Source organism: Cydia fagiglandana, chromosome 5 (genome assembly GCF_963556715.1).
Source record: "Cydia fagiglandana chromosome 5, ilCydFagi1.1, whole genome shotgun sequence".
Lineage (NCBI taxonomy): Eukaryota > Metazoa > Arthropoda > Insecta > Lepidoptera > Tortricidae > Cydia > Cydia fagiglandana.
The window spans coordinates 5,164,881-5,180,254 of record NC_085936.1 but is presented as its reverse complement, the minus strand read 5'-3'; the positions used below and the strand labels follow the sequence as shown (position 1 = coordinate 5,180,254).

Here is a 15,374-nt window from a genome sequence, read left to right as displayed (position 1 = left end):
ACATCGTTTAGGCTATCCTAGGATAGAGGAAGGATTGGTACGGTACACATGGTAACTTTTGTGCAACCTTAGCAAATAAATAATTAATTACACATTAATTATGATAAAAACTCAATACTTAAAATAATTCACATTTAATAGTTGTTTTTATGCGTATCTTCATGTGCAAGCATTGGCATTGATTAGTTATCTTATTAATCTTATTATCTACTATTAATAAGACCCAGTCACGTTTTCATCGGTTACGACACATCATGTACTTATCAGTCGTATCTGTATCCTTTTATGGTTAATTGATATGTCCTTTGTCGGTACTTAGGTAGGTTTCGCTTTCAATGACCCACTGTGATGTTGATAAACTATTACAGAAATAGTAGATTGACGAGCGCATATACTAATCAGTCGGGTAAGTCGGGTTTCACATTGATGCTGTTGCCGAAAATAGTACAGTGAGGGTGCGCCACCATAATAGTAATTTCTTCTGATTTTCAAAAAAGAGGTAACGTGGTTCTGTATGAAAAGAATCCATAAGCGGGGTCAATGTTTTCAAAATGTTTAGTAATTTTAAACCAACAAGATTGTGTATTAGTATAAAAACTCAGTAATAAATCACCAGTAATTACTAATTAATAATAACCTTATCGATTATCAACTTTCTCGAAATGATTCCGGCTCGATTGCTACTAGCAGTAATAATCTGATCCGGTTATTAAACCTTTTTACATCACTAGCGTTAACATCGATAAAAAAAGTTATCTTGACAACCGTCGCTAAGCGCTGTTTTGTCAGTATTGAGCTATCAACGAAGCGATTGGTAAATAAACAGAAAGAAATATTAAACCCGCAATAATGAGTTTAAATAGAATCCTATCGAATCCAGCCTTGAAAGATAAGAAGGAAATGGAGTTGAACGAAGAATGGAACAACTTCGTGAAGAGAATAGGGGAGGTGTCAGGTCTTGTCAAGGATATGGCGAGCGGAGACAAGACGAAAGCTGATGCTGCAGCCGCGCTGGCTGACCAGTACCTTCAGGGGAAGGTCATTGTTGATGAAGACGTGGAGATGAAGGTCAAGTGTGATCGTACTGTCATTAATAAAAAGGCGTTTCGGAGTATGCAGAATGAGAAGGTGTGTTGTGAAGGGTTTAATTAATAATTTTAATTAATAAGTATTGTAATAAGTATATGGCATAAACTTCTAAAAACATCTGCATAAACAGAAAGATGTTCGTGACTCTTGCAACTTCACTTACTTTTGCGAAAAAACGTGGTATTAAAAATTATTTACGACGTAAAATACCTAAATGTATTTTAGCGTGACGATTTCTAGAAGCTAAAAATATGCACCTTATGCACACTTGTACAGTCACCACACGGGAATGTTACGCCATTTCGGGTTCTAGCTAAATTGGACACTCCATAGAGAAAGTATGGAAAAACCAATTTAGCTTGGACCATAAATGGCGTAATAATCGCGGAGCGTGATGGTACATAATATAAGTAGATTAGCCAATAATATGCATGAATTTTATTTACTACAATCACGAGCAATGAAACTGGTTATTTTAAAATGAACTGAAACACATATTACAGAAAAATATGAATAGGCAACCAATAGGTACGCATTATGTATAGGTATGTATGTAAGTTACAATTACTGTTTAGAATTTTTAGATAAGAAAGAAGAAAAAGTCGGCAATTTCTAAAGGTGCGATACTATTATAGAGTACAGTACAGAATTACGTACCTTAATATAGGTATACCAGATTTCAGTATATTATGTCTATATTGTCATTTTTGATTACATCTCTTGATTCTCTTGAATGTGTCTGACGGCAGAATTAGCTAAGCGGGTGAGGTATTCAAAGTTCTAAACAAACACATTCCTCGCTACGCATCCTCGCACAGCTCTGGTGCAAACGCAGCCTTATTTTGTTAATAAAAATTTTTTTAAAGTAATTTTTGAACACCTCAGCCGCTTAGTGCTGCTGACTGTTTTTATAAACCTTCACGAACAATTGAATAACTCAACGTTATTTATTAGTGAAAGCGATTTGGCACGTGCAAAGTACATAAATAAACAACCAGATCGCCCTCGAATATCGTCCATCTATTTGCAGTACAGTCGCCATCAGATACCTATATCGGAGCGGCCTAGGTGCTCACAAGTATCTGAACACGCCTCTATTTTCAAGGCGCTAGAGTGCGTGTTCAGAAATTTTGAGCACCTCGGCCGCTCCTTTATATCTGATGGCGACTGTACACAATTAAACAAAGCTAATGTTCGACACAGGTGCAGTTTCAAAATTACGACATCATAATTTTGTACATTAAAGTCCATTCGTCCGTTATACTTTTAAACGTTATAGGACTTACAACGTTTACGTTCTGAGATTGCTTAATATTGTTGGCACTGCTTATCATAATCGGCGTTACGATTAAAACCTTATCATATGTTAAACTCTTGATATAAATATTATTTAGTAATATTACAGGTGTGCAGACGTTGAAAAACGAGCCGCATTAAAGATCAGAACAGACTATTATGAGAGGTCTATTTTCGAACGTTACGCAAGATTTATAAAGGCATCTCGGGCATCTGATATCAAGACACTCTTTGTTAGTGTTCAATTAGCCAGATCGAATGTATTATACGATGTGCTCTGATGAACACGAAATATTTAACCTCTAGCCGCCCAGAGACCTATAAAAAGGTCTCCCGTTCCGTTCTGATTTGAACATTGTGTTGACAAAATAAAATTTCATTTTGTTTGGCAAGGTTTGACGCATGGGCGGCTAGAGGCTAATATGTACTAACTTAGGGTTTAGCGATGGCGGACAGGTGCAAATTACGTTATAAACTTATATCGACGGTGATGTAACCTAGTGAAACTAACCGTGAATCTTTCAAAACTGTTACGTTATAATATTACCAAAGTTTGACATATAGCCACCCATTAATTATTAAGTACAGTCAAAGAATCCTGGCCCGTTCACGATAACGATTCTAGAAAGACACGTAATCTCACCACAGAGGCAATCAATCTAAGAAAACTTTCTGTTAACTGGTCTGCCCATTAGGGAATTCTTACGTGTATGGAAACTATGGAAAGCCTCGAGAACCGGCTTTAACTTTTTTATTAGCCACTAATAAGGGCCGTGTATAATTCTATACATGTATATGTGTATTTAGGGGCGATACGGACGGACTGCAATTTGTATGGGAACTGCACGCCGACTGCACGCCAACTGCAACGTCCGCGTGCATTTCCCATACAAGTAGCAGTCGGGTTGCAGTCCGTTTGTATCGCCCCTAAATCGTACTATTAATTATTGGAGTCTTGGGCAACTAAATCAATTTTAACATTAATTCTACCTGTGTACCATCGTTGACACAGCTAACATACCATACATATTGCAAAGAGAAAAAGCTACCAATGGTCATGTTAAGTGTCTCGTTCGCCGTCAGGGTTGCCAGGTCACCTAATAGCTGAGCTTTTCAGAGGACAACAGGGCTATAACCGCGAAAATCGAAGTTCGCAAATTGCGGGGATTTTTCTGTCACTCTAATTACGCCTTAATTGGAGTAAAAGAGAAAGATTCCCGCAATTTGCGAATTTCGGTTTTCGCGGTAGCCGCTCAGTTAGCCGAGTCGAGCCGAGACTCTCTTATGAAAGATATTTGAATGCCTTCTGGCATTAAGTTCGCCTTTTGTACAATTTTTATTGTGCAATAAAGTTTAAATAAATAAATATTTTATAAATGCACTGTTGTACTTATATCAATTAGTGGCCATACCATAAATCTAGTTCGTTTTTTTAGCAGTACGCGATCTTGACGAGTCTTTTAATTGAAAAAGGTTTTTTAAAATCAGTTACTAATGTTACTATTAGTTATGAAAGCAAAAGAATGTACATAATCGTATATGATTCATAATTGTTACATATTTGCCCTGGCTTATTTTTAAAAATAGTTTTTCAATATAAAGACACGTCAACATTGTTTACCTTTTTTCTAATGCTAAAAAAACAAACCATTATTCTCGCTCTCATATATCAACTCATCATCGGCACGCTTGTCATTTCTATGATGACACAGAGATCGGCATAGTACAGTCATTATATCCAAAAAACCGACCCTACCCGTGAATAATTAGTTCTTGGATTTTTTTTTCGTAGGTCCCTCGGGGGGGTCACTGGGAGTGTAAATTCAAAAAGTAGGCTTAATCAGGCTCCTGCGTATATTCGAAAAATGGTTTTTTTTTAAAAAAAACGGTTTTTCTTCAATAACTCGGCCATTTTTGATTTTACAGTAAAACCGTAAGGACAAAAGTTGTAGGAAATTTGATTCTCTACAAGTTAGTCCAGTCATTATATCCAAAAAACCGACCCTTCCCGTGAATAATCAGTTCTTGGTTTTTTTTTCGTACGTCCCTCGGGGGAATCACTGGGAGTGTAAATTCAAAAAGTAGACTGAATCAGGGTCCTGTGTATATTCGAAAAACGGTTTTTCTTGAATAACTCGGTCATTTTTGATTTTACAGTAAAACCGTGAGGACAAAAACTGTTCAGAATTTGATTCTCTACAACTTTGTTTCCCTTCATTTATGCCGTAAAGCGTGGAACATAGGAGATAATGATAATATTTTGAATTTGTCGCGGTTTTCAGGTTTAATTTCTAAAATATCGATTTTGGGGGAAAGAAGGTGGGAACCAAAATTGTTCAAAATTTGATTCTCTACAAGTTTAGTCCTCTTCATTTATGTCGTAAAGTTGAAAATAAACGAGATGTTGAAAATATTTTGAATTTGTCGCTTTTTTTCAAATTTTATTTCCAAACTATCGATCCTAGAAGAAAAATTGTGAGGACCAAACTTGTAGAGAATCAAATTTTCTAAAATTTTTGTCCTCACGGTTTTACTGTAAAATCAAAAATGACCGAGTCATTCAAGAAAAACCGTTTTTGGAATATACACAGGACCCTGATTCAGTCTACTTTTTGAATTTACACTCCCAGTGATTCCCCCGAGGGACGTACGAAAAAAAAATCCAAGAACTGATTATTCACGGGAAGGATCGGTTTTTTGGATATAATGACTGGACTAACTTGTAGAGAATCAAATTTCCTACTATTTTTGTCCTTACCGTTTTACTGTAAAATCAAAAATGGCCGAGTTATTGAAGAAAAACCGTTTTTTTTGGAAAAAACATTTTTTGAATACACGCAGGAGCCTGATTAAGCCTACTTTTTGAATTTACACTCCCAGTGACCCCCCCGAGGGACCTACGAAAAAAAAATCCAAGAACTAATTATTCACGGGTCAAAATCTATAATGACTGTACTAGCACGTGTATTGTCCACATTCCCAATCTATTATTAAATACGGAATCTAACCAAATCAATAACCACCTTGTTCGCAGCATAACAACTGCGTCCATTCATATTGGCATTTGGCACAACTTTCTGTTGACTTGAATAATACATCTTGTATTTACGAACAATGCATTTTCTGTTTTCTTATAAATGTATGATGATTTCATATACCTAAAGTACACTCGAACGTAGCATATGATAGTAGCTAAGGTTTGTTAACATAGGATAATAATACTAACATGTATCTGACATATCTCTGGACAAGCAGGATATGGCAGAAATGAAGAAATGGCTTAAATTTTTGTCGTTAAAAAAAGGGCAGTTGTTTTAAGAGCGGTAGATAATTAAAATAGAGCCATCTAGAGAATAAAATGCTATAATAGACCCTTAATTTGGCAGTGTATGTACCACGATGTAACAGGCATACGGCATACATAACCTCTGACCCCCTTTTTGTAACTAAATCATTATGGGACTACTGAGCGAAAAGGAGGTTTGGTACCTTGGTATATTTGTGCCAAATTAAGGGTTCACACAATGGAAGTATCATGACGTTCAGGTTAATATTTATTAGAAAACTAGTAAAACTACGACAGACTTTTTTGGTTTGTGGCGTCAAAGATCTTAATCAATTCTCTTTCAGGGTGAAACGGACAAAGACGCATGGATGGCAGAAGTGAGCAAGGATGCTGAGATGCGTTTCCAAGACAAAAAAGTGCGCCGCGAACGCGCCGACACCCTCAAGACTCAAGCCGTAAAGGCTTTTAACAGAGGAGAGTACGAGAAAGCCCTGTCTTGCTACAATCGGGCTTTGGAGCAAGTCAGAGACAACCCTATGCTGTACTGTGATCGCGCGCTTACTAATATCAAGCTGGGGAATTTTCAAAAGGTAAATAAAGTCTGATTATCTACGTAGGGTACAAATAGGCTGAAGGCTCGAGCAATGGTGGTCTTGCAAGAGAAAACCTTATAGTCAGACCGTAAAAAGTAACCGTAAATTTTGATAGCCCACGCAGTGCAAGTGTCATTTTAAACGTCAAACTTCTATGAAATTATGACGTATTTATACATAACACACTGCGTGGGCTATCAAATCCGCTGTAGACTTTGTTTGGTGCGACTATATCTTAGTTAGCCAAGTGAAGGCTAAGACTTGGGTGCATTAAATAAAATAGTCGTATGTATATGAGTTCTGACACTAACGACATGTAATCAGATAATGCGGGCTGCCGACAGGCTTAAGACAAATGTACAATACGATCAGTCAAAGAGAATTCGTGCAGGCATTGTCCTATTGGAGGACAAAATGACAAGAGATACGGCCATGATGGCAGCAAATTGCAAATAACAAAATAAACAAATCATCGGTCAGAATGCTCAATCATGTGACGTCGGAAAGTTTTCAAAAATACGTTTCGTCATGGAAATATTTCGGAATAAAACAACATTGCAAACGGCAACAAAACTGGAAAGTATTTCTTGTGGCAATTTCCATAATTTCCGAGATATTTTCAAAGTTTTTGGAAACTTATCGCCTCTTGCACATCAGTCATGCTAAAGATGCCAGTACCTAAAAAGCCACAACACCTTAACCTAATCTATGATGAAAAATCTAAAAAAAAAAACGTTTCTGTCTATGTAACTTTAATTAGGGGTCAAGGGCACTCCTAAGTCGTACAATATCGTGATATTGTACATGACCTCTACAATATCAAACTAAGAAACTTCCAGAAGGTAAAGTGGATTAAAACCGTCAACCGTCACCCCTATTAAGCCCCTAATCAGCTGAGTACTTAGCTAAGTAAAGTAATAAGTCTACTCAAATATGTATAAGATAGCCAATGAGTCAATATTTTTATTTGAAGGTCAAAAGCAACTTTCTAAGTGACATGAAGATAGAGGATCGATCGATTTTATGATAATACGTCTAATCCTACCTAATTAGAAAATTAGTTGTTGCCCCGTTTAACTAATCAATAAAGGAAATATTTAAGTAGTTACTATAGGAAATACCTAGTAAAGTGTAGTTCCTGTAGTCAATATTATGCCTCGTCCGACTTTCTAAGAGATAAACAGATGTAAAATAATTATTAGCATTTACGAGATGCAAGCGGTTGTGGTAGGTTAGAAACCGCATTGAATACTATTTCTTCACTATCTAGTGTTAGTGTGTCAGTCACCGATAGTTTCTACTATTTGTGACGTTTTCAGACGAAAGTTACAACTGTATTAGCTGTAGATAAGGACGATTTCTAATTGCATCTTTACGTCAAAAGCGCCCTATTATTAACTGACCCTTTGGCTGAGTACTACTCAATTATAGGTCGATCTGTTAGGCAATTGAACTTCGGACCGAATATAATTATCTTCACATTGACATTATAATATATTTAGACCAATGAATACTCGAATGTGTCACAACACTCTAATAGATCAATACTACTAGTACAGAGATACACGTACACATGATAAGCGTGCGTAATTTAATTTACCATTCTTATCCTAATATTTTGTAACTTTCTCGCAGTTGCGTGTATTAAGCAATCGTTATGTCATGATAATGATAAAAAATAATCACGAAGAGCGGAACAGACTAGACAAAAAACAGATTAATTTATCAAGTATGTGACCAGTCACGCACGTTGGCACCAAATCCCTAAGAAAAACTTATGTGATGTACAGTCGTGGAATACAACGGTTGACCAGCCCGCGTAGCCAAGATGCCAATCGCTTACGCTCCGTAGCGATCGAAACGCAACTGTCACTGTCGCACTAATATGGAAGAGTGATAGAGAGACGTAAAGCTTTTCGTTGTCGAAGCGATAGCGATTGTAACCTTGGCTAGACCGGCTGTTAATCCTTCGCGGTAATAAAATAGAGTCTAATTGGGAAATATATTGGTACGCTTGACATTTAACTTTTACTACGATAAATATGAAAGGGGGTGTCAAACGTGGAGGTAAGCCCCGGTTTACCAACAGCGTACACTTCATACAAACCCGCATATAGACTAGACATAAAAATTCAAAATCGCTCTCCTTCTTGATTCGACTGGCAAATCATATTACTTTTTGGCAACCGCATTTTTTAACCTAATTAGACCCCGCTGAATCCGAATTTGCCGGTTGCTCGATCGAAATCTTGACCGGAAGTGAGATATTTGACATTAAAGGTCCTTTTTTTTAGTTTTTCGTAAATAACTCTTAAACGGTGGCGCATAGCAAAAAATGTTCTATAACATAAGTAATCTGCATAAAATCGCCTACAAGTAAGATTCAGTACAATTTTTCGCTAAGATCAATATTCAAAGAGATATTAACCCGGGAAATTTAATTATAATCACTTCTAAGGTCCCTTTTTTTAGTTTTTCGTAAATAACTCATAAACGGTGGCCAATATCAAAAAATGTTGTTAAACGATAATAATCTACACAAAATTTTGAACAAAAAAGATTCAGTACACTTTTCGCAGGGATCAATATTTAAAAAGATAATAAAGAGGGAAAGTTTTAGTATAAGGAATTCTAAGTTTCCTTGTTTTTATTTATTCGTTAATAATTTGAAAAGTATGATTCATAGCATTAAAAATCTTATATATAAATAATAAACATAAAATTTCCTACAAGAAATATGTAGAACACTTTTCGCTAAGATCAATATTTAAAAAGACAAAGCAGCGGGTAAGTTATAAATAATCAATTTTAAAGTCCCTGTTTAGTTTTTTGTAAGTAACTCGTAAACGGTGTCCCATAGCAAAATAGGTTTTCAAGAATAAATTATCTACATAAAATTTCCTCCAAAAAATATCTGGAACACTTTTCTCTAGGATCAATATTTAAAGCGATATTAAAGGAAGAAAGTTAATTACAATCAGTTCACAGGTCACTTTTTTTTAGTTTTTCGTAAATAACTCGCAAACGGTGGCCCGTTGCAAAACAATATTGTACATAAACATTAAACAATAAATTGTCCACAAAAAAGGTTCTGTACACTTTTTCGCTACGATCAATATTTAAAGAGGTATTAAAGGGGGTAAGTTAATTGTAATCAATTTCCAGGTCCCTATTTTTAGGTTTTCGTAAATGACTCGTAAAATAAGGCTCATAGCAAAATAAGTTCTTAATGTTCTTGTAAATAAATAATCGGCATAAAATTTTCTACGAAAAACATATGAACACTTTTCTCTAGGATCAATATGTGACACGATATTAAAGAAAGAAAGTTCATTACAATCAATTCACATGTCACTTCTTTTTAGTTTTTAGGGTTCCGTACCTCAAAAGGAAAAAACCGGCCAAGCGCGAGTCGGACTCGCGTTGCAAGGGTTCCGTACACTACCCAAATTTCAACAATGTATTTTTTATATGTGAAACGCGAGTAAATTGCCTTTAAAAAACCCGTAGGGGTCGGATCATAAACTAAGTAATTGGTCCGACTCACGCTTGACTACATATGTCTAACAAAACTTACAAAATAGTTTTTTTTAAGTAAGAGTTTCGGAGATAAAGGGGGGGGGGGCTCTCCGAAACTACTGGGTCTAAAATTTTGAAAAAAAAACATACAAAATAGTTCTTTACCTTTACTTACTTTATAGGTAACAGGAAAACCTATTAGAAATATGCATTCAAGCGCGAGTCGGACATTACTTAGTTTTTGAACCGACCCCAACAGGATTTTAGAATAGGGACCTGGAAATTGATTACAATTAACTTACCCCCTTTAATACCTCTTTAAATATTGATCGTAGCGAAAAAGTGTACAGAACCTTTTTTGTGGACAATTTAATGTTTAATGTTTATGTATAATATTCTTTTGCAACGGGCCACCGTTTACGAGTTATTTACGAAAAACTAAAAAAAAGTGACCTGTGAACTGATTGTAATTAACTTTCTTCCTTTAATATCGCTTTAAATATTGATCCTAGAGAAAAGTGTTCCAGATATTTTTTGGAGGAAATTTTATGGAGATAATTTATTCTTAAAAACCTATTTTGCTACGGGACACCGTTTAGGAGTTACAAAAAACTAAACAGGGACTTTAAAATTGATTATTTATAACTTACCCGCTGCTTTGTCTTTTTAAATATTGATCCTAGCGAAAAGTGTTCTGCATGTTTCTTGTAGGAAATTTTATGTTTATTATTTACGTATAAGATTTTTAATGCTATGAGTCATACTTTTCAAATTATTACCGAATAAATAAAACAAGGAAACTTAGAATTCCTTAGACTAGGACTTTCCCTCTTTATTATCTTTTTAAATATTGATCCCTGCGAAAAGTGTACTGAATCTGTTTTGTTCAAAATTTTATGTAGATTATTATCGTTTAACAACATTTTTTGATATAGGCCACCGTTTATGAGTTATTTATGAAAAACTAAAAAAAGGGACCTTAGAAGTGATTATAATTAAATTTCCCGCGTTAATATCTCTTTTAATATTGATCCTAGCGAAAAATTGTACTAAATCTTTCTTGTAGGCAATTTTATGCAAATTACTTATGTTATAGAACATTTTTTGCTATGCGCCACTGTTTAAGAGTTATTTACGAAAAACTAAAAAAAGGGACCTTTAATGTCAAATATCTCACTTCCGGTCAAGATTTCGATCGAGCAACCGGCAAATTCGGATTCAGCGGGGTCTAATTAGGTTAAAAAACCCGGTTGCCAAAAAGTAATATGATTTGCCAGTCGAAATCGATTTTATGAAAAATAAAACCAGACTAATATCATCCTTAGCGATATATATTCTGATGTTGCGTATTCTTGCTACCTACTACTTGTAATGTCGACGTCAAAGATATTGCATCTTAAGAAGCCCACAAATTACCAGTTCGCCGGACGATATCAGCCTGTCAGTTGTTCTTAGCTGTCAAATTTTGCGTTTAACTGACAGGCTAGGATATCGTCCGGCAAACTGGTAATCTGTGGGCCCCTTTCCTTTGAGTCGTCCAACATATCTTTGACGTCGACTTGTACACTAATATGATACTAATACCTTTTGTTCAAAGGTATTCAAAGACTGCGAATGGGCCCTGAAGCTAAACGAGAACAGTTTCAAGGCGCGTCTCTACACCGCTAAAGCTCACAAAGAGTTAGAAGAGACAGACAGACTGGAGGAATGCCTGGCAGAACTGAGAGAGAAGTTTCCTCAGCATGAGGACCTGGTGCAGTACTTCTTGGAGAAGAAGGAAGGTAAACAGGAGGAAGAGGAAGATGATCAGTAATTTTGTTTGGAGTCAGCCCGTTAACCGTTAAGGCTAAGGAATGCTCTGTAGTAAGAATGTTTATTTTAGCCTTTACGGCTCGGGTCTTTTAAGGCTCGGCATTGTTCTTACATGAACAAGAATCTAGTTTAGACAAAGATAACTCTGCATTGATTTTGATAGCATAGACTGTGCAAGTGTTATTTTAAACGTCAAATTTTCTATGAAATTAATATTATGACGCACAATAATACAGTAAAATTATACATTTTGCGTTTGCGTCAAATCCGGTAGTTCTGATTTTTTGCAGGCTTGTTTATGGTGTTGGCCCAATGAATAATCCAAGTTTGTGACCTCGAGCGCCGAACGCAACTTTGTCAAAAATCGAATAACCCACATTTTTTTTAGATTTGGGCGATTATAACCCTAAAGTACTAGTTTTTGATAGTAACTTCCTAGGGCGTTTTTAAAGTAGACTAAATTTGCTACAATAAGACACTAGAATTGTCTCTGTACATCTAATATTTTCCGAGATAAAGCCTTTCAAAATTTTATAATTTTACATCAGTTCTTAGCTATAATATAAGGGTTAGGTAGGTAATTTATATGGAATTCATCACCGGCACGTTCTACAAAATATTTATTTTCCATAAAAAAATGTATGAGTGCCTATTTTGAAAAAATATTTAAAAATATAAAAATTTAAATATAAAATTTTGAAAGGCTTTATCTCGGAAAATATTAGATGTACAGAGACAATTCTAGTGTCTTATTGTAGCAAATTCAGTCTACTTTAAAAACGCCCTACGGAAGTTACTACCAAAAACTAGTACTTTAGGGTTATAATCGCCCAAATCTAAAAAAAATTGCGGTTTATTCGATTTTTGACAAAGTTGCGTTCGGCGCTCGAAGTCACAAACTTGGATTATGCATTGGGCCAACACCATAAACAAGCCTGCAAAAAATCAGAACTACCGGATTTGACGCAAAAGAGCCAGGTTACAAAATTCGACAAAGTTACTGGATTACAAATACACTTGCACGACTATTTGTGCTATCAAAATCAATGCAGAGATATCTTGGTGTATTTCTGTTTATTTCCAATACGAACCATTCAAAGAATGCCAACTCATTTAGTCATGTTCTCATGTTTATATACCGCCTATTCGAAATGAACCTAATTAATTCTTGAATTGAATGTAATGAATATGTTCAAAACTTAAATAAAATTGTACTAAAACATTTTCACATGTAATAATTCAGAAGATAGAATTCTTAGTTTTTTTAAAACTTTTACTGATATGTGACAGATGTTAATAAACTACTTGATTTGTGTTTGTATGCATTCTATTTAAATACATTACCTAATTTAAACAGGATCCTCAATCGCGGTAATTACCTTGTGACGATGTTATTAAGCTATCATTAATTCAAGTATCTACTGAGATAACGATAAACGATTCATTTTAAGGCGAATCGGATCCGGTAATGAATATACATAAATGCACGACAACGACAAAAAACTATGAGCATAAAATTGTAAATTGGTATAGTCTGTGCGAAAAGAGAAGAGTCGTGGAATGTATTGGGCGCCATACATTCCACGACTCATCTCTTTCCGCACAGACTCTAGTCATAATTGACACCCAATTCGCCTTGATTTTAGCGCCAGCGACAGTACAGTTAGCAACATAACTTGCAGCACCTAACGCGGTCATCGACATCCAAAAACAGGGTCAACGTGTCGCCTTGCGCCGGCGCAGTGGCAATGCCACACTGACCCACGAATCGCGATTAAATTTATCGAGTCGAACCTATAACACTACATGTCGCGGGCGAGAAAAACTAGCATTTTAGGACACATGTCGCGCGCGATAATAACTAGCATTTTAGGACACATGTCGCGGGCGATAAAAACTAGCATTTTAGTTCACATGTCGCGGCGATAAAAACGAGCATTTTAGTACACATGTCGCGGCGATAAAAACTAGCATTTTAGTAGACATGTCGTGCGTGATAAAGATATTATTTTACTCCGACACAACCTAAAGTAAAGTAGATAAACAACTTTCACACATAACATACATTAGAACATATTGATTAGTGGAGAGATGTTTATTTTACAATGGATTATAATCTGTGTTTCTCAATGTTAACCCTTTGAACGCCATTGTACTGCTTTACTTTACTTATATTTTCGCCCAGTAATATTATTGGTACTTTACCAAAGTAAGATAGAAAAAAGTAAAGCAATCGAACTATATTAACAATACGCAGCGGTGACCTCATTAAAAATGGCTTAAGATTTCCGTCCAGCTAAACATCGAAATCGATTTTGTCGATGGTGGTAAGTTTTTCAATATCGACGGTGTATAGTTTTACTACTTCTAAATACTTACCTAATACTTTCATCGGTTTAAAGATTGAGGCTTTCTCAAAAGTAGCCACGATATGCAAATAGAAAGTGTTACGTTAGCGAAAAGTGCTAACACAATAATTTACTTCGTTACAAAGAGGCAAAGCTTAAGCTTTTACAAAAATGTATTAAGATTTTAGAGTAATGCTGGAAGGCTAAGAACAGGCTATACCAGTTATATGACACGGAAAAATGTTTCTGTTCAGATTTGGACACTTACTTGTAACATTGTAGGTATTTCACGAAGTTTGGTCAGGAACCAAATTTTACTACTAGGTGGTATTTTACAAATTTCAGAGCAGATGAAATCAAAATGTACTCACCCAATAGCATCATAACACCGACGAAAGACACGCAGGAGTACAAGAATGGTAGATAAGTCCATAGATCTGCGAACAAAAAACATATCATCAAATCGAGATGCATTGTTCATTAAACTTACTTTAGATGAGTTTTTTAATAACTAGTATGGGGGAAAGCTGGAAAGAAAAGTAACGCAGGAACTTGTTAATAGTTCTAATTTTTTTTATTTGATTTTTGAACTGGTTGTGGTGCTGACGTTTCTGCACTGTATATACAGTCAGCTGCAGAGAAAAGTGTGACCCCTCGCCCTGCATAGAAGTTTGTATGCAAAGGTGTTATGCGAATATTATTGCCGACTGTACATAAAAAAACAAGAAGTAGCGGTAACAGGGACATTGACCGATATATGTACTGACATTCGCCTTAATGTCGAACCAAGTTATTTTGGAGCCGCAATGAAAGTGATAAACGGTCAAAAATTAAAAATAGTCAAATGATTGTCCAAATGTACTTAATACTGCCAATTTATTTCTTACCTGTAGGCCTTATTATTTACATATGATTTCAATTATTTGCGAACATAGGAAGTGAATTGAATTTACATATTATGTAGAACATGGATGTTATCTATTTTCTTATCATGTGGCTATATTTAGCTTTAATTTACTTAAGTATTGTTTTCTTTCGTACAGAAATTAGTTTAGACATCATTTAGCAATAGTTTATTACGATTTCATCTCTAGTTAAAATAGCGTTGTTTCCAGGATACAATAATTTTTTGTCGAAATAAAGAAATGCAGTACGTGTCGGAAGCCGGTGTTGCTCGAAGGATACCATTAAAATTGGCCAAATTTAAATTTAAATTGGCATTGGGCGCCATTTTATTAAAATATGAAACTAAACTAAAATCAAACGTTCTATTACGGCTAACTCGCGTAAACTTTGTAGGCTGTATACATATTTCCTTTGTTTAAAAAAAAAGCAAATATATAGCATCACATAGCGCACAAGTGTTGAATATTAAGCGCGCAGTTTGGCACTACGACTTATAGTTCGTTTTTTTTAGCATTAGAAAGAACT

At 35.4% G+C, this 15,374-nt stretch overlaps 2 protein-coding genes across 2 annotated transcripts in view; one reads left to right on the top strand and one right to left on the bottom strand.

Moving 5' to 3' along the window:
• LOC134664339 (protein Lilipod) overlaps positions 1–15,374 on the bottom strand; it is a 36,067-nt gene that overhangs the window by 16,198 nt on the left and 4,495 nt on the right. Inside the window, exon 4 of the mRNA XM_063520911.1 lies at positions 14,315–14,380. Coding sequence (XP_063376981.1) covers positions 14,315–14,380 — 66 coding nt within the window. The remainder of the gene's footprint in view (positions 1–14,314; positions 14,381–15,374) is intronic.
• Positions 762–11,704, top strand: LOC134664335 (tetratricopeptide repeat protein 12-like). The gene is made up of 3 exons (XM_063520908.1): positions 762–1,128; positions 6,016–6,261; positions 11,381–11,704. The coding sequence occupies exons 1-3, from the start codon at positions 850–852 to the stop codon at positions 11,594–11,596; spliced, it is 741 nt and encodes a 246-aa protein (XP_063376978.1). The 5' UTR covers positions 762–849; the 3' UTR covers positions 11,597–11,704.